This window comes from Opisthorchis viverrini (genome assembly GCF_000715545.1).
Source record: "Opisthorchis viverrini unplaced genomic scaffold opera_v5_70, whole genome shotgun sequence".
Taxonomy (NCBI): domain Eukaryota; kingdom Metazoa; phylum Platyhelminthes; class Trematoda; order Opisthorchiida; family Opisthorchiidae; genus Opisthorchis; species Opisthorchis viverrini.
Genome location: NW_008751726.1, coordinates 233706 through 254466, shown reverse-complemented (window position 1 = coordinate 254466; position 20761 = coordinate 233706). Strand labels below are relative to the sequence as shown.

The 20761-nt window shown below is 42.2% G+C and overlaps 1 protein-coding gene across 1 annotated transcript in view; it reads left to right on the top strand.

Moving 5' to 3' along the window:
* T265_04316 (hypothetical protein) overlaps positions 1 to 20761 on the top strand; it is a gene marked incomplete at both ends in the record, with an annotated part of 82845 nt that overhangs the window by 59515 nt on the left and 2569 nt on the right. The window contains one exon of the mRNA XM_009169025.1: positions 4244 to 4329. Coding sequence (XP_009167289.1) covers positions 4244 to 4329 — 86 coding nt within the window. The remainder of the gene's footprint in view (positions 1 to 4243; positions 4330 to 20761) is intronic.

Sequence of the window (20761 nt, the reverse complement as noted above, 5' to 3'; positions counted from 1 at the left end):
CACCGCTATGCACAACTACGCTCCCCAATAACGCACTGATGACGTCACCGCGATTGGTGATGAAACGTTTGCAATCAATTTGCCCAACTCAGCGAGCAAGCCAACGACTAAATTTGGCTGTTTTATGCCTAGGTTTTCTACCTAAAAGTGCACCTTAAACAAGGTGTGCTCTCCCATTGCAGCAAGGTTGTAAAAATATTTCATTTTTATCGCGTAAGCTAGATGCAGTGTGTTGCCAAAATAAATTCGGTCTTCAAATTTTACGTCTCACAGATAGGCGGAATAAGAGAATTAGAGACACGCGTAAGAGGCTACGGCACATTCAGTTCAGTTGCGTCACATGTTTCTCTCTCTATCGTAGCTCAGAGTAAGAGCTCTATAACGGAGGTGATTGTTTTGATCCAAAACTGCCTGTTGCTGTGCGACACAGCCACATCTGTCAAGTTCACTAAGCATCAGTTCGTCCAGCCGCGAGGTCTCTAAACTTGAAGATGACAGGTATCAACATGAGTGAGTTGAAATGTAAGGGCTTTCATATTTGTACTATTACTGTCCCATCCTCATAAAAAACTGCTAATCAGTTTTGGGCAAGTCAGCTTCTGTTTTTCGCATTGCTTATAAAATTTAACAGCTTTACTTTGAAAGCAATCTGTTATCTGTCTTTCCTGACAAAAAGCATCATATGACTGTTTCGTTGTCTGAATTTAAGGCTATTTTCCACAGCAAGGTAACTGGGTATTGTGCTCCCCGGGAAGAAAAAAGAACGTTGTCGCAGAGTATTGACACTTACAGAATACCGTCCAATTCATGGCTGTGATAACCCTACAAGCGTTAATTCGATATCTCAATTATAAGGAATCAACCGATGTGGCAAGCGATTCCGTGTACACAAAGTAAGGCTACTTAGTTTTGAGTAATAGCCCAATGTTTGTTTTTCCCATACTTAACGACAGAGACTTAGGTGACATCTGTTGTGAAGCTGCAAATCCGTTTGCATTGACCATAATGCATTAATGGGTATTTGTCCCAAATTTTAACTTCTAAACTCCAAAGTGGAAATTCAACCGCCTTCCATTGGTTAAAAATCACCACCCACAGTCTGAGAATGGAAAAAACAAAAATGCTAAAATCAGGCTTCAGTGAATAATTCTGTCAGAAGATTGAAACATTTATTTTCCTGGGTTTTTACGGCCTTACTTTCACCTTACTGTGACCATCGACGTTTGAGTCACGTTAAATAATAAAAGAGGCGCCAGATGTTTTGCTCAGATGCAAGAACAAAGGCTTTCATTGGCTGCGAGTGTTTCGAACAACTGAATCAATCAGCACCCAGCTGGTGAGATCCGCTGTCCAATTTTTCTGCCCTAGCAAAGTTAATCTAGCACAGCCTTGTAGCTACGACAACAGACGTGCTACAAAATACAAACATGCAAAACACTAACTTCAGCTTCTGGCCTACGCCGCAGGAGAATCCAGATAGACAAATCCTTCGAAGGGATGGAAAAATCCAGCTACTTTTATATCCATAACTCCTCAGTAACTTAAAAAGCGAATAATTTGTGAGCCACTTTAGGTTACGCGTGCGCAAACGTTTAAAAACGGGTGATTTCTTTCGAGTTTCAAGCACTTTGTCTGCCTACTTAACTAATGATGTAACCATGTAATCAAACCGTAAAGCTGCAAAATAACTGAAGAGAAGTAACTAGTGAGGATGACCCATGAAAGTCCATTGGTTACGCCTCCAATCTATTTCTGGTGGTGCATCATCCAAGACAGCCTTAGTGTGCTTGCCTTACCTGTAGCTGCTCTTTTCACCACACAACTCCACAGTTGCCTCTTATTCAGTCGCTGACGGGAAAAATTATTAAAAATGTCAGTGGCGCAAACAATGTTTCAAGTATATGTCGATTCGAAGAAGGACGCTGGTAGTCACATTTCCAAATAGTCAAATCTCGCTATGCTTGGCTGACGGCAGCTTCTTATGTCTAGTCATCACAACGACTCTCTTAATCAGCAACGCCCACAATAGCGTCAGTCACAAAAAGCCACCCACCGAGAAGGAGGCAGTCGGTACAGCAACTGGTAAACTCGACCAGTTCGTTGGTTAGTCTCCAACTCTACGGTGTTAGTGCATAAATTATGAGCTTCTTGACTGTTTTTGCCAAGCTGCATGACAAGGTTGACGATGTAAAAACACTTCAACAGGCACCACTTTTTTAATTCTTTGTGGTATGTTTCGCTGCACAATTTATTTTAGGAAGTAACCCTTCAAGTTTCAAGAATGCAAATATTCCAACATGCTGACTTTCCGGCTCCTTCAGGAAGCAGTGAAGGCTTGGTGTAAACCATTAACTGCAGGCGTGCAAATCCACAAAATTAACAGTAGTAGAAAACGGTATAAGTAATTTTCACGAGAACAAGATTTAATTTTCAAACAGCTTTGTCTCTAATGTAAAAAATCACATGCTCGTAGTCAGTGGAACACTTATCACAAGTTTACGCTGTTGACGCAAGCAAGCACTTTCAAGTGCTTAGTTACTCAAGAGTTTGTTAAATTTTCTCACGGCTTCTTTCGCTGGTTTCTACCCAATTTTTGAAAGTAACCTCCCTGACATCCTGAAGTTTTATTCAGGCAAACCTTGCTCTATTCAACAGTTGACATCCGTAATTTGCAGAAACCCTTATACATTGTGTAGCTGTCCTTGATATCTCTTCCTTACATAGCTGCTACCAGTAAAACAGTTTCTCCCTTAGAGCGAAAAGTGGTTTCAACTTGGCACTGACCCATAATTTGAAATTAATGCCATATTTGAAGCTGTTAGACTGGATGAACGACAATGTCAGTCCAAGCCCTCAATGCATGAAGGCTCTTTTTTTACTTGATCTGCTTGTTTTATCTCCTCGTGATCAGGTGGACTGGGCGAATCAAATTTCTCGCTGACATTTTCGCCTAATCTAGATGGTCCTGTAAATCACAGGAGTGAAGAGAAAGCAATAATAATCTGATCGCCACGAATTAAATGTACCTAGTATGGCTGCCAGTCACATTTACCGGAACCATGTTTCCGCATGCCGTACATCACATGCTGAGATCTTTTAAATGGCTCCTTTATACAGATGAGTGATTCGAACGTACGACGCCTAGTGTGGGAGTGCGCACCTATTGTTCGTGGACTAGTCGAGTTCCGTATGAGAATCTGCGTCCATGATGTCACCTCGATTGGTGATGAAACGTTTGCAACCAAATTGCCCAGCTCATGAACAAGCCAACGAGAATCTGCTATCTTTGACAGACAATCTCCTCTTGATGTAAGCATGTTTCTACTACGGCATGCCAGATATTGCATTGCTCGTCTAGGTGAATGAGACTGACACGCTATGTTTAACACGTTTGTGTCCCTAGACCATTCACACACTGTTCATTGCCTTCTTGTCTTTGGATGACAAATCAAAATGACTACCCAGAAAAAATTCAAGAAAACGTATCATAGACGTGTACCCTGCTAGTGGCCTGGTAGATTTTACCACCAGAACAAGCTGGTTGGGTTGCTGTTACTGGTTTGCTCTCCCATTTTAGCAGTGCGCCCTTTTGGACTTGACCTGATTTTCTATGATTTACGTTTCAGCGCGATGGGTCGTTCTTACAAGTTAAACAGTCGCAGTACCAACCAGAGTTACTTTGGTCAAACATTTTTGATTCGCAGCACAACAGAAAAAAATTGAGCAGCTGCCAAATAGATCATTCTGAAATGTTTAAATATTAATGGACCTATTGTTCAGGGACTTTTCTTTAATTCTGACCAGGTCCCATAGAAGCTAGCCGATTGTAGTGATATAATGAGATGAACTAACGAAAATCGCTCGAGGAGGTCACCGCCGATGAAAACGAGATCAGAATATCTGAGCAGTCACACCATCAGAAAGAGGAATCTCCTGAAGTATTTCGAAAAATAATTCCGAGGGTACTGAATTACTCTTGGTCGACTGCGAAGAGTATTGGTACTGGCCAGAAGCAATCGCGTTGAACGTGAGGACTTACTGTGTATTGGTTTTTCATTACAAAACACATTACTCCAATAATTATGCTGGTATATTAGTTTCTGCGTTTTTGTCGAGCCTGTGAAAAGCTCCATCCATAACTGTCCAATTCTTGAAGGTATGAACCTTTCAGCGATACCTTATTCATAGATATGTTGTCTAAAGAGGAAGCGAATTCGGTTGCTTTCCTCATTTTATTTGTCAGGGTACCAGTATACCTACAGTACGTTGCATGGGCCACAAAACTTAAGGCCTGCAATTTCCACACTCACATACTGGTTTCGAGTATATGTAAGTAAACACATCAATTCCACTTAATATTGTTTCAAAAAATTGAAATATTGTACAAAAACAATCGCGAGTTTTGCGAACTGAAGTTTTTCGGATGCAAAACAAAATAAATTTCTGATTTTCACTTTGACTGTTCCAATTGCTTAGTTGATCGCAATATGATTGATTGTTCAATTTCACGCATCACAGAATAAGAGTGATAATTTTTTACTACTACTACAACAGGCCTACAGGATGGAACAGACTTGTCCTTTTTCAATCAAAACTCAGGACTTCACTTAGATGGAAAGACGGTCTCTGTGTATGACAACCAGTGATACTAAGTTTTTTTGCAGACTACAAAACTAAAAGCTTTTTGCTTTAAAATTTAATCAATCTCCATATCTGAATTAGGAAAGCATTTACCATCTGAGCGCATAAAGGGGGAAGAAGTTTCATCAAAAGCCTTATTAAAAGTACCTTGAAAATCTACTAGTACGACCCTTTTGTCCAGCTTTTTCTGCCCGTTTTACTTTTCGATTAACATTTAGGCGAATTAGGATAATAGTAAAATTTGGTGATAAACGCGTAGCTGAATTCCTATGAATTTCGCTGACTTGATGTTATGTACACTTTGGTGTTCTGAATATCTCTTCAAATGTCGCAGTCTCCATGACAGATCAGCTAATTGGTGTCTGTTTACGTAGACGATATTCGATTGCCGGATGTTTGAATGCATCCCAGAAAGTATCCACAAATCTCAGCATAAATACACGACTCCTATCTACTTAGGTCTTTTGTAAAGAGACTTCTGCACCGTTGCAGGCAGATCTGGAGTTGAATAACAACGGTTAGTATGTTCACAAGGCCTAATGAATTAACGTTTTGTCAGTCTATTGCTGAGAAGCCAAAAGTACACACAGAAACTGCCACAGCGTCGATTGTCGACTAAACTAATCAGACTCGATCGAGGTCATTTACCGACGATTGATCCTTAAGACGGCTTTTCTGGGCTACCCTTACTATCGGTACGTTGGTTCATCGATCAACGCTGTTTAACCTGTACACTGTAGCCTGAGATAGTATTTGGATCTATAATGATTCAGATACACCGAATTTTAACTACAGCCCACTATTAAACCGATTATAAATTTGTTGCAATACGTGCCTTACGCTTAGTTTACGTGACTTAATTCGCGGATGTAAAAGGTGATTTGGACAAAATGCCCGCGCCTGTCCATGTTTCGGCCCTCGAATGATACTCGTTTGACAATACCCATGGGAACAAACCTAATTAAGTTGGAGCTCATCAAAATAGTTACAACCTGCAGGAGCGCAGTTTTCCTACTCTACCGATTCTCGTCCGAACACGTCCACCTGAACATCAAACTAGTCCCTGATTAGTTAGTGCTCTTCGGTAATTTGAGCGTGCGTGATGACCTTCTATAATATTTATTGGACACCGTCTATGGTACCGCTGTTAACGTTAAGAACATGATAAGAAATGTAGTTTTTAACACCAGGACTTATCTTTTTTGGTGCCGTGACGACGATTCACTCATTCGTCGATAGTTCTAATTCAACATTCAGTAGTTCGAGTACAACGATATTCTTAATTTTACCACCCACACTTTTATCGGAGGGAAGAATTGGATCGTGAGAAAGTTGTTCGATAAAAACGAAGGACGCAACTGTGTTCTGTTCGGATTTCTCTGGTTGCTCGTCTCACCCTTACTGTGTAATTAACACAATTATATGAAAACAATAAATATAAGAAAATAACATAATATGATATAAATTATAACAATAAAGTAGTTCTCCTCAGCTGGACCTTTGTAGAGCAGAAGGCTTCTCCTTTGAGGTGTTCAATTGAAACAGGTCCGTCAGCGCATTTCGTGTAAAGAATGATAACAACTTTTTAGACGTTCTTTCAGCATACAAGTAGATTTTTGTAACTGCATACATACCTTTGGAAGAATCGCCAGGAAGATGATATCTTCATTCGTTGCGCAGAAGCGTTTCATCACAGCTTCCAACTTGAAGATTAAGTTATCACGAAACTATATATCCCACACACTACAAAGTGTCTTTCTTATATAAATAAAAACCTAAATGCCTGTTCAAGTTGGGAAAGCGAAAACAGTCATTTGCATTCTTGCGTTTGTTGGCGACAGTCTTGTCTCATAATACATACTCATTTGTAGCCGACTTATATCATTAATAGCAATCACTTCTACAATATAACCAATAACACACCGTTTCTTTTGGCTACACTTTAACCGAATAAACTTTCTCCCGTCCCCGTATATTGTCACGACTTAGTTTTGCTCTTTAATTATTACCAAACAACCCCCATCATTTGCCGTAGCACTGATTTCCGGAAAATACTCTTCATTATGACCAACTGCTGTGAAATCTAACCGCAGTTTCAGTGGGCTGGTGCTTTTTACGATGATTAAGTTGGCAACCCTAAACTTTCCTGCATCCTGTAATCCAGTGATTATCGGATTGTTTTTAAGTCTAGATCTCTGAGACTTGTGTCCAGCCAAATCCGAACTACCGCGTCACGTGGTTAGTCCCCCGGTATCAAACTGCAAGATCCAAGATGCCTGAAAATCAAATGTCGGACAGAGATTGAATGCCCGTTTGCTATAATGATGAGGTGAATCATAGTGAATCAAGTTGCTACGAAAGCGGCACTTCCTCATTAAGTACAGTCACACGAGGGGGCGACTCTGATGAAGTCAGTCGATACACGTAAGTTTTACCGGGTTAAGAAAAGGCAAACACTGAGAACCGCCCAAGATTACTCGTTTTTCATCACTCACCTAGGATACAGGTGTATTTTAGGCTTGGTAATCGTGTTGAACGAAAACACCTTCTACCACACATCAAGATATCGACTTGGTTGGGTACTGGTGCCTCGAGCACTTGGTTTTGAAATTCACTCCGTTCAGTCTACGTACAAATTCTGATCAGTCTGTTTTGATGTTTCGCTGGTCACTCGTTTTGTTGTTAGGAAGCTAAGCAACGTTGAAGCTTTCAAAACGTTTCCATTATGTCTGCTAAGACCAACACATTCATAGTGAGACACTTTGAGGACCCTGGAACGGTTTTTTATTGGTCCGCTATGACAGAAGACGTAATTTTTCGCGAAAATGGTGTGTAACTAAATTATTCAACCAAAGACGGGATGTTGGAGCCGAAATTAGCGTCTTATTGAACTTCTTCCGGGAGTTGCAACCTAACTGAGTCTTTGGTAGCTGATAAATTCATTTACTTAGTCACACCGCGAATTTTGCTAGTGCGAGGGGACTGTTCATCAATCGTATCTTATGTGATACTGCACCCGGGAGTGCACGTTTACTTCAGTGAGGTGCCACACTGCCTCATTACACAACAATACACAGGCGGTTGACCTAATTTTGTGCTTAGACATCTGCAACCATGCTGACCAATACTGTAGAAGACAAGGAACCATCAACAAGACTTGGGCTTAAGCATCCTGTTTAATTGTGTACATGTCTTCCTTGAAAGCAAGGTGTGTTCAGTATTATTTCCACTAACCCACCATTTTCTTCTCATTTCCATTGAATTTCACTTAGTTATTGGAGCTGCCTTCGGACAGGTGATGTGTATTTTCAGAATGCTTAGTTCTTCCAGGAGTGGATATGCCCAGAGAATAAAATAGGCCGTTCATCACGCACCTAAGCAGCCATGTGCCCCGAAATTTGCAGCTTTCAGCAATTAATTTATCATGCATCAAAACCTCCTATTTCATCTCCACTATCAGTGATTCAGCATCACTGCGTCGTCTCATCTGTTTTGGATTCTGACCAAGCAGAATCATTCCTCATGTGAACAATGCTTATCAATATCGACAGTCCCCAGAGCTCTGTGCATCTGGCTACACAATGTGAGTCACCGTCAAATGATGCATAGCAAAAGGCGAGAATTCAGGCTTGATGTATCATCTCCGAAACGTGATTGGACCGTCACTGCAAAGCTTTAATTTTGGAGAACTCTCTTGCGCAAAATAAGAGAATAAACTGTCCAACTCGGACATGTGTAGATGATGACGGGTTTCTAACAATAAATCGTGAAATTCGGTTTCTCAGTTGCCAGACATTGATTGTTTCGATGTCTTAAAATATACTCACTATTTCACTTACTCTGTTGGTAATCAGAAATCGATGATAACATGGTAGGGCTTCAAGCAATTATGGCACCGATTTTATAAACCATATACTACACCCTCATATCAGGCGCCTTAAAAACATCTCTTGATATAGGGCATTTTCACAGTAAATAATAAACTTCGATGTCGAGCATTTCCAATTGTGGGTATCCACTAGTAGTGCTCGATAGTCTCGCTAATTCAGAATTTACAACCTATTTATCACGGAAAATGTCGAATCGAAGAGCAGCACCGCCTCTAACTACTTGCTTTACACGGCCACACTCAAGGGGTTCAGTTGAAAATATTGTGTTCAAATTTGCGAACACAATAAATCCACCAATATTTCATAAAGTGAGATATGTAGTAGATTATACATGGAGACAGACGAAGGTGGAAGTTTTGGCGATGATAATGTGCCTAAGCAGTAGGGGAATCAGCAACTGTCTCGTTGACTTATCGAGAATCGCACACACGCTACTGCACACACCCGGCTCAAGGGGCCATCATTTTTCAGGGCATGACAGCGCAATGAATTAATGGGTTGGTCGACATTTCCACGCGGTCGTTGGAATATTTGTTACAGTGAACAGACCAATAACCAAGCAGCTTACCTAACCTAACTATATTTCACAACATTCCCGGATAAGTATAAGCTAAACAGACTTGCTTGCTTACCATGCGTCACTGTATTTTGGGATGCTTTTTTAGCATAATTACCCTTGTCAAATCCGTTAAGTAAGCATGAACAGGTTAAAAACGCGAATAAACAAAACCTATTTTTTTCAGAGTGAATTTGATAGATTACATGTGATGTTAACTCCTGCTTCAACTGTAATGACAGCAGCCAGGCCCATATTTTATGTGTTATTCATCAACAGCAGTATTCAAGTTATACCCTCCGGGGTCCTGGTATTCTTGACAATTTAAAGCGTTCTTACTTTGTCGAGCTACCGCTGACTTTGAACCTAGGCTGGTTGCGAGAAATGACAGATGCCGCTGTAGGAAGTAGTGTGTTTCTACTACTAAGCGATATCTTTTAAACCTTCAGTGTATGGTCGGAGCAAATCAGTAGATTCCGGGTCATTTTATCATGGCTCAACTGATCAATCACAAGCAAATGCTCAAGAGATGAAACCTATTTTTTGACAAATTTGCTTTCAAAATTCTTGAGCGTCACCCGAAATGCGCTCTCTAATCACGTGGTCTCTGTTACAGCATTCTTAGAGGAATGTTTCGCAGGCATTGAAGACCAATTAATCACTTCGAGGAGCCGGAAGAAACTTTCAATTCGCCATTAGGTGCTCTGAATTTGCGAAGTTTCCAAGACATAAAGGCATCTTGATTTACCCGCAATCGAAGCCAGTAATGAACAAGATTTTTAGGAGAGAACTCGCGGATTATGTAGATCTGATTGCAATGAATATTACCGGGCTTGGGTGTAAATTCCTCTCTGAGATAAGGTATCCTGGAACTAGCCGTCTTCAAGGAGCCCAATAATTCATGTTTTGAACCACTTGAAAACAGTGCCGAATCAAGCTGCTCAACCTTACTTCTGGATTAAAAGTTAAAATCCTTTCCAGGATGGTTTGTCGCTACTCAGGTGGGAAAAACTGTCCAAACACCGAAGGAAGACGCAGAACTTATATTTGAATGAACCCTCCTTGATGCGTGTTGATGTCACTGCTTTATCGAATGGTTTGCTGCTTCACTTGCCTACCTCTCGATTCTCTGTCATTGCGCAGTCCCAGATGCAGACGCACTAACCAAAACAGTTGCCTTGTTTAATGGCCTATTTTCCCCTTTTATTATTACTGAATTACTCGGCTACCCTCTGGTTATAGGTGTTACGCTTCCTTATTCTCTTCCGTAGTGAAGTTACACTCAAAGTTTACTTCCATTTTAATCGCTTTGTTATATTTGGCCCTGCGTTAAACTTCACTCACCAGCTGTCTTTTAACGCTGATAGCGACTTGATGACCATTTTCACTGTATGTTAGGTTGCTTTTTGTTGAACGGACTAAATCTATGGGAGATATTTGTTGTTCCTCTCTATTCATTACTGTTACTCATTTCTTTTTTCCGCTTCGGTAGACTGAGACAGACACAAAACCTTGTCTATCGTAGGCAAGGAACTCAGCGCGTTCGTGGAGATTAAGAAGATTCTACAAGTTGTTTCCACTATATCTTTATTAAACTAACCTGTTTTTTACTGATGACATAAGCGTAGTGGCGTCACTGACCTTGTCGTTAGCATATGAACCTCCGAATACCTTATGACTCCACATTTCGAAACGGTACCAAATTTACCGTAGGATTAAGTCACTCAGCCTCTTTTCAGTTTTCCCGGCACACCATAACACTTTATGCGGCAATCGGTTATGTGATTTACCGACCGAGTAAGTTCCAATATCAACTTGCTACTCTGGCCGTTCAGCGCGATTCCCCACTTGGTTTGTTAACGGTGAATTGCCAACAGATATTTAGAAACGATTTGAGGTGTTTCGATGAGGACTCAAGATTTTAGCACCGCATCTGCAGTGTGGTTTCCGCGCATCACACAAAAACAACCCCCTACATACTTCTTGAATAAATTTTGTGTTTGTGATGCGCAGGAGGCCCCGAAGATGCGGAAAATCGGGACATTATATATGAAGTATATACACTTCAAGGATGCTTAGATGATGGCGAAGTGTGGACTGATGAAAATGCTAGTGGGAGGCGGCAGACGCATCCAAATCGCAAAGCGGTGAAAATATTGACTTTTACTGTACTACAACAAACAAGTCGGCCTTACGAATACCGTCACTCTGTTCATTTTCCACGAGGAAAGGGTATGGTGCGCAAAAATACTAGAGTGATCTGATCAAATAACATTCTTGCTTCTAAGATACGAAAACTGCTTCAGTTCACGAATCGGTGAGCTTTCCTCTGTTTTGAAGTATCCGAGCTTCTTAGTCCTAACTGTTAACTGTTTATTTGCCTGACCACGTGACTACGGAGCAATAGTTTATACCGTTAAAGCCGTCCTGCAAGGTTATGCTAAGTGAACAGAATGAATACGGCGTACACATATCAGTTCATATCAGTCCATATGAAATACGGTCGAGTTAGGGTTTTTATGGTTCAGAAACTTTTTAATTAGTAGGGGAAGGAAATTCGAATTGATGGCTTATGTTGCAGAATAACGGCGCTTTCGATCAATATGGTTTTGGTGTTCTTTCAACGCTTCAGACGATACTGTCAAAAGCTCCAGTTTATTTTTAGGCAGCGGTGTCCAAGCCCGAAAAACTGTTTAGAATATGCAGAGGTTTCAAATTGGGTCTTATTGCGGGAGGTCTGTTGTAACAGTTAGGTTTTGAGGCAAGTTGGTTATTCCTACAGAAGCCAAACTGATTGGACACATGCTTCTAGCAGTGTGTGTGTGTGGTACGTTCTCTCTACGAAAATGTACATTATCTATGTCGTAACTACATTTCGGTGGAAAGTTTGGTGCAGTGCAGTTAAATTTTGTCGACCCAAAAATCGCTTATGTTAGAGGGAACCATGGAATTTTCTTTGATTTTGAACAGAACGGTAAACTATAGATCACCTGAGTAATGTCTCATGCTTTATGGACCATGCCAAACTTCTCAGAATACTCCCCGCTGCCCCCCTCCCCGATTTCGATAAATTGAGACAAAGGTCCCATCAAAAACGCTCGAAAACAAACATTTGCTCTTGGATACTCTTCTAGAACGTAGTGAGCAAGCATTGAGCATTTGTGGGCTCAACAACTACGTACCTGGTACGGCAGTATTTTCTGTGGCATTCTCCTGGATCCAGTAAACACCTGGCGGAATTGCAAGGTGACAAATGCCGCATAGCACGATAGTGGTAGTATCAATCTCAGTCATCACTGTGGAATGAACCTGGAAGAACGTGAAGCAATCAGCGCCCAAGTAACTTACAATGATCACTCTCAGCAGCGAGTGCAATTGCGGGCGACGAACATATTCAAACTAAGGTAACCTAAATTAGAAGTACACTACAACGTACACACAAAATGTAACCAATTAACTAGTGGATACTCTGTGGCGCAGTAAGCATTAATTGTACCATTTCCACCGATTTACTTTTACATGCCGTACTGGGAGGAAGCAATGATGGTATTAGGAGACACCATTAATTAGTGACCACAGAAAAGCAGTAAACTAAATAAGGCAAGTAAAGTGAGTCGCGCTGGTATTGATTAGCATTTTGTTAATGTCAAAGTTCATCAGATCCCGCACCATGCAAAATGTAACATGCAAATGTAACTGAAACATGAGGCAGCCTTTGTGCAGCACATTTGTTTGAACTATATCACAAACGAGAGAATTGGTTGACTCTCCCGCGAAATTCAAAATTAGTGTACGTTATTTATTGCGTTTGACGCAATATTTGCGTTACGTTTTTCTTAAAAGTGCTACGTTGCGGTGGCATGAGAATGATAACAAAGTCAGAGTTCAAACCAGTGCTAACAAGTAGGTGCAAATCTTTCATAAAAAAAAAACAAACAAAATATCAAGAACAAACGTTATGAACAGTGAAACTTTGATCCCATCCGGGCGAGACATTCTGGAAAGCCTCGCTATCTGCCCATTTATCCTTAGGATTGGTACTTCAGTGGTGAAGGTATCGATAACTATATGGTGGACGATTACTCTGGGGGCTAGTTATCGCCGATGGGCAGAACTGGTCGTACGATGCTTCTGAAAATTTCCAAAGCGCAAACACCTGTTGGACTGTGAGACATGTAACCGCTTGATTGATTTCACAACAATCGGGGAAACCGTGAATGAGAAGATTTTAAGAATACCTAACCGATAACTGGATCCTCCTGATAATCACCTGGCAGCCATACGGCATTAAGGTTCACAGTTTCAGGAAGTGTCTAGGCGATAAAGCCCGAAGCATCAGAGTATCGTCACTAAGAGACTAACGAACCTCGAAACTTTACGTACCACGCGGACCTGCACTCTCACGATTAGAACATGAGTCTCCCCAATCAGTAGCCGAAATTCAGTAAGTGGTTGGTAGTACGGGAAAATAATCGACACATCCTCCACGTGCAGTCCAGTGCAGAAGAGCTGTATGAAACGGCCTACGAAAGCGGATCCCCATGGCAAATACTAGGTCCTCTGGAGGGATAATGAAATCGGAAAGCACAACCAGCACGAACATCCAACGGGTTGAACGACATGAGTTCGCCAGTTAGTATTTTGCCCTTATTTACCCTTAGATGTTTACTCCGAATATAAATTATTTTGATATAAGAACACTGATCAAATTTTCGGCAGAGTTTCTTTCTAATCCAAAGTGCATAGGTTTAACAAACCCCCTGTCAGCTGAGCAGCCATCGCTCGCATACACTAGCTTGCGCGCTGTACACCTACGCTAGTCAGGTAAAGGCCGTATTGATACATATGAACGCTCGAAAAAATTTGCAGGGTAATCTCTTTTCCATCACGTCAGATTTGGTCGAGATTTCTATCTCGGATGAGCCCTACTGAGACTAACGAACACGGTGCGCACTGCGTTCAGGTATCAGAAAATACGTCGAATGTAAAGTTCATTCGCATCGCACCACGTGGTTTTCCACTGAATTATCAGCATAGGGTGTACAAGACGATAGAGGAGAGAGTGAATATTAATGTGGATCAGCACTATGAACGTCAGGGTCATCTCTAGTTGCATTGAACAGGAAAATGATGCAAAGTACGGCCTAATATCAAACATCGAAGGTTGCTTTGATGCATCCTTCAGAGCAAGCGTAGCTTTGTCTGTTTCATTTCGTTAAACTCAGATTTGTGATACCAGCAAGTAGAGGGCAAGGAACAGTTTAAAAGACAGCTTCGCAGTTATTTCGCTGGCTTTATGAATTGAGGACGGTTATTTTGGCTTCATTCCAACCCCAGACATTGTACAGCGCCTGATGTGGAAAATATTCTGCACCCGCATTCCGAAGCTCTTTTGGGTCACTCAGATGACATCACCGTGATAGGCACGAATAAAGAGGCTCCTTCAAGCATGCAGGAAATGTCTTAGAGAGTTTAGCTGATGTAGCTCTAAAAACTTATCTAACTTGTAGTATGTCGAAGACAAAGTTTAACTAATTGGAGCACATTGTATCCAGCACCTTGATAAACATGATTCAGAGATCGCTGAAAAATAGCCAGAAAGCCCACTCGGTGGATTAAATGTTTCGTTTGCTCTGACTGGTGCTATACTCTCAAGGCATGTCCCAAGATATTTTAACACTGCTAAAAGGTCAAAAGAACAACCTGTGTGTCAGCAAGTAAGAAACAGTTTCCATATCATTTCGAGCCCCGTATTAGGTGTCGGTTTAGAGCATTCTGAACAATTCCACGTCCCCTGGCCATCTTCAGAATGATGCTGGATTATTTCTGGGACCAGAGCACCGCGAGGTACTTTTGATGTGCGATAACTCGTTTGATTCGGATAATAAATGAAATCAAACGATACTACTGCGCCCATCGGATTGTTGTCCTTCGCTTGATCGATTGATCATCGAGCACGATTGGGGTCGCATTTTACGCTCATCTGAACTGGTATGTAAGACAGTGAGTAAATAACACCATTACGTTGGCAGAGCCTCAACCCAATATCCGGGGCTAGGTATAAGGGGACCCATCTCAACTGGGACGTGGTTGTTTCGTAATTCCTGTGAGTATTGTGGAAGTTCAGACAACGCTACTCAGGCCAACACGGTCACAATAAGAAAACTCAGGACCGGCCGCCCTAATAGTGGAATTGTCTTATTACTGTGCGGGTGAAACACCACGAGGCATTAGTCTAGTTGCACAATTGGCAAAAAGCATGCATTGCAGAAAAATAAGACAACCATATAAATTATGCATGGTACAAGCTACATAGGAAATATGGAGAAAGGCCAAATGAAGTGGCTGAAACACAAACACGATGATTGTCAGTAGAGCGATGATAGCAAAGCACAGCTTGCATGACATGATGAAAAAGCGCCCGACAGAAAACTGAGCCTCAGTGTCAGCATGCTTCAAGGAATGCTAAAAACTAAACATGGCATGGATCTGAGCAGTTGATGTATTAGCTAGTGTCACGAATTGCTCCGTAAAAATGCCAGATTTTTCGCTATTCGGCTGCATCCCGCAACCAGCTCTCCTCGTACTGTATTCTGCTTTAAGCTAGGACTTAAACACATCATCCGCCTTGTTAGGCTTACGGCCTCTCTCTGGACTGATAATGCGCTCATGCTATCAGAACCCTGCGCTACTTAAGTTTTTCTCCGGCTGCGTCGTCATTACAAAAGGGTTGGGAGGTGGGAACCAACAACTGAGTTAGGGTCACAGGCTTGGAGATCGTTTGTCTCCTATCCGTGGTGTGAAGGCAAGCTCGCCACTTACGATGTTTTATGGAGCGATTTTAATACAACGCATAAACTCGCTGGAAACTTGTCTTAGACTGATCGGTATATTGTTTGACCTTTATGGCGAATCCTTTTATACGCATTTGTGGACTGATACACAAAATAGAAGCTTCCCAGATAAGACTTCCTCGTGTTATTAAACGGGTTTTTTGGCTTGGGGACACAAACAGGAGAGGGTGTAGCAAAGCTCAGTAAATTCTCATTGCTGGTTACTGAGCTTGCACGTACATCGTGATGTGAAAAGCACCCAAGGTGAACCCAAGTTGGGTTCTTGATGCAGAGTGGACAAATGTGAGAGGAAAAAACCTCACACGTCAAGTACTTGAAACGGGAAAAAATTCCTGTATAATAAGAGTTCGAGCTCAAATCCTGAAAAGCTCGTTAGCGCATCCCCCCTCTGGAATTTGAATATCAACGGTAAATACCCTATCGATTTTGTCCAAACAAGGCTAACGCAATTGTAAGATCACTTTGGAAGCGGGGTAGCTAATAAAATAGAGGACAACATATTCCGGAGTGATCTCATAGTCGAGGAATCTGAGGCCGACAGCTGTCTTTGTATCAGCGTGTTTGATACGCTGAAGGGGGGGTGCATCCTTTCTTCGTCCTGCGTAAATAGGTTGGTTGGCGTGTTGAGAAACAAGCTGATGTGGCCTGCATCGAGTGTATTAAGATTCGTATGGATAAACTATGAAAAGTACACCATCAACTCCAAAGTACGGCAAAAGCTTCTGGATCAATTCCTCTTAATAGTTTGGCAAGTACATGCCTAAAAAAGCTAGGTACCTGGGTCCCTTCGGGTACCTCACTTTTTACTGTCTTCTGGTCCATTTTCCTCGCATGAAACGAATGTGTTTACTGAGTCCCCACTAAAAAAACATGTCAACACACATTTCGTCATCCAGGGAAAACCAACAGTCCATTGCAGACTTTCCGGCAGAACACCCATTTTAGATGTACGGGTGTCGAAAGTTAAACATTTCAGGCCATCCGCAAAAGGCTGCATGCTCTCAGTCTGGTCTGGATGCGCTAAAGTGCGTTAAATAATGTTCTCTAAAAGCCGATAAATAAACATATCGAGTAAGTTCTCATCCACCGAAGGTACAGGGTTTTTCATCGATGAGATCTAATGTAATGAGGCCTCTACAACACAGCTCAGGCTTGCAAGCTTCCGGTAATGCAACTGGCTCGTTTGAAGGTTTTCTGGTTCTGCCTGTCATAGGAAAATATTTGGTTTGCTTTTAGCGACAGCACATGCTCTTAAATGGCACATTGCGTTTTTCTGGATGACACCTACTATCGTAGCTCGCTGTTGAAATGCCAACCTTCTCTGTGAGACTCGTTAACCTCATTTCTAAAAGAGGTCCAAACTTCCAGAGTAGTTTTGGTTCGTTCGACTGCGTGTTGTTTTTCTTGGTGCAAACACCAAATTACAATTTTTCTGAGCGATAAGTCCACAAGTCTCTTTTTGTGGAGCTGGCCGTGGTTCAAGCTCGAGTGAGAAGGGTCACAGCTGAACATAGAAGATAAGTGATAACGATGAGAAAACGGTGATAATCTGTTCCTTGGCGACGGCGAAAAACAACTGTCACGGAAATAGTATGGCTTAGGGAAGCCTAGACTTCAAGGAGGTGGAAGTAGCGCGACTGATATATGTTAAAAGTTAAGGCTGGCAGACAAACGTGATGACCCTTACAAAGTTGAAAAGAAAAAAGCTGACCAGGAAAACTTGTCAAAGTCTTGATTAAGTTTATCGAACCGTGAATCTGTGACCTTTAGCAGCCTGTGTGTCCGTTTTAGTCAGGTATATCATAATGAGGATGACAAACCACACTTAAATCGAGAGGAGAAAGGAGGCCGAAATACCGTTGCTTGTCACGGGTACCCTTGGGCGGTTGACTAAGTGGCCAGCGTCAGTAAAAGCAAAAATATCCCCAGGCATGATTAAAGTGGTATGCGCGCAGTTGTCAAATTGGACAAGAACAGAGTGAAAGTGTACTGAACTATGAGCAGGCAGTCAGGTTGGGTATGGCAGTTGGGGTACCGTCATCGCACAGTTCCACCACGATTAATAGATGACCTCGCACTTGAACGATCATATTGCACGAGTTGGGAGTGCTGGGTGCATATTGCCGGTGTTTGGATAAGGGATGTCTTAGAGTAAACAGAGGGCACAGTGAGAGATCAAGCGGCTCTGTTGCAACTCGGCCTAATGTTTGAAAGCCTAAAAAAATAGGAAGCAGTTAATTAGAAGGTTGTTTTTTGGCTGGTGGGTTGCCGTCTTATGTATCGTGCAATTAGGAGGGGTTAAAATTACCCACTACTGTATTGATGCGGTCATACGATATCTTGAATAATGCTGCTGGGGTTTGCACCAGACTTTATGCGGTAATGGTTGAATATTCAGACAGAACCAGGGAGGAAGGGCGACAAGCAATCCAAGTACGTTTATATGGCCCCAGGTGGACATGGGAGCTTGCACTTCAATGGTGTGGCAACTCCTGATCTGCAGCAAGCTGGACACGTTGGTGGGCAATTGTAGGTCATCAATGGTTTAAGCGCGTGATGTTGCGCGCGTGACGATCCATGCGGACGGGTGATTGGCAAGTTAATTGGTGGCTAAGATGTGCTTAGTAGCCGCGTGAGCTTGTCAGAGCATGAGGGGTCTTTGAGCAGCTATCATCGTTTGTTATTAAGATTACTCACTGTCGTCCATTCCGTGTGTTTTAGTGTTTTAGAGAAAAAACAAGGTACTAGAATGCGACCATGACAAATATTAGAGTGCAGATCGTGGAGATATATATCTGATAATACATACAGAGCAGAAGACGGTGCATAGGTGATTCCAAAATTTAGACGGGTTAATAGAAGTTGGAGGATGGAGATAAAGAAACATTCAAGATGCTTGTTCGTGTTTGATGTTTATTACGTTAGGTGATCGCGCTGCGGCAAAGTCGCCTTTCAGGAAAGGGACCACGTAAGTTGCCGAACGAAAATGTTACCATGGCGTAGCACCGCCTTCGCTTAATTCGTACCAGTGGCCTACCAACACCAATATGGACTTCCTGAATCCGAAGCATTCTTTCCTTTTCCCAAGATTTTCCCACTCTATAGCGTATGCTGTTACAAAGTTATTTAAAACGGCTTTGCTTGATGTGGAAGCATGAAGCCGGGATAAATTGTAGTGTGGTTCTATACAAACAGCAGGAAACATCAGAAAATCAGCGAAATCCCACATTTATAACAAAACGGAGAAGTTTTACGGGGACTGGCTCCCTATGAATACGCCTATACGCTACGGATTGCGCAGATAGACGGTATTCAGAGGAAGGCCTCCGAGTCATAATGGATCAAGCATCAATAGTGGTGGTCAAACGGGCTAGGTTGTGGGAATACCCTCCGCTTGGAGAGGTGTTGGTTGTTTTCAGTGGGTAGCCTGTCACCCAGATAGTGAAAGCCGAAAATTCTGCTAGGATCCAATGACAGAGGCACTTGTTTTTTTGAAACGGCAACTTTTACATCTGCGCCGGATGAGGTTTTACGCTAGGAGTTAATCTAACCTGGAATTCAACACGGCTGAAAAGCATTATTATATACGAACTTCTGAGACCAGGATCTTTGACATCAAAGAAACGGGCGAGAAGCAAGCCACTAGGCTTGAATGCATCCGCAGAGGGTAAGCGGCAGCATTGTTTTATTTAGCATTTATCGGGGAACAAGTGAGTACAGACATCATACAAACTGGCGAAGGCTACAAATAAGCATGGATCTAACGAATTTAGTGTTTAAAGTAGGTAGGAGGACTTCATGTGCGATTTTCATATCATCTGTAGAATGAAAGCTCATGTTATTGGAGGCGACGTCCAAAAATCCAAGACCTGATGGCAAGGCTGCGAGGGGGTACAAGTATACAGGATAATTAAAAGATCTGGCATCACTGGCTACCGCGGTGATATGGAAGAAAATGAAATTGGTGACAGCCGATGGATTTCTAAATCAGGAGTTCGCACGGCTGACCATCTGGGGAATGCACGTCTAGGGGGAACCTGCTTAACGAGACTTCACCGATACACTCAAGGCTCAAACTGAGAACCAGCATGCTAGATTCTTTCTCAGTGTGAGGTGGCTCCCCAGGAAGCAGGCTTAAGTCCACAGAAGCTTATAGACTGTCTTGATTGAGAGCGGGCAACTCCAGAGATAAGGAAGTGAAATATGTTCTACACAACAGCTGAATATCCATTCTACTTCCCAAGGTATTCAGTAGGCCATCGCCCCAGGCATGGTGGATCCTTCAAGAGTTGACGAAAGGAGGAAGATTTCTGTTTAGAAGCAGAAGTCACCGCCGAGAAAGGGATGTTAATGCTAACCGGAATCTACTGGAACACATGTGGTAGCTTCCGTGGACTGAAATGTAGATGTAGAGGAACTGAAGGTGACCGGTAGCTTGCAAATTACTAATTCATACGTTCGGATGCTGCGACAAGACCGGCGCTTTTTCAGCCGCCAGTAGTGATCGGGCATTTAGCATTTAGATTCGCAATGCTCACAGAATAGGCAGCGGAAGCGCCGACAAGAGTATTCTGTTCAAGAATTTTGAGCGGTATGCGCCAGATTGGTCTGCAGCTCACCATAGAGCAGCGGTGACGGGAAAATCGTGATATTTTTAACAGTCTACCGTCCCAGCTTATTTCTGTTTTGAACCAGTTGAAAGACTTTACTGGAGAAATGTTCGCAATGGAATTGTTTCCTGCAAGGATGTATCTGAAGGTGCTGGAGATGCGCAGCGCATCTGTGGAGACAAAGAAGTTTCGTCACTTCCACCAGCAGGA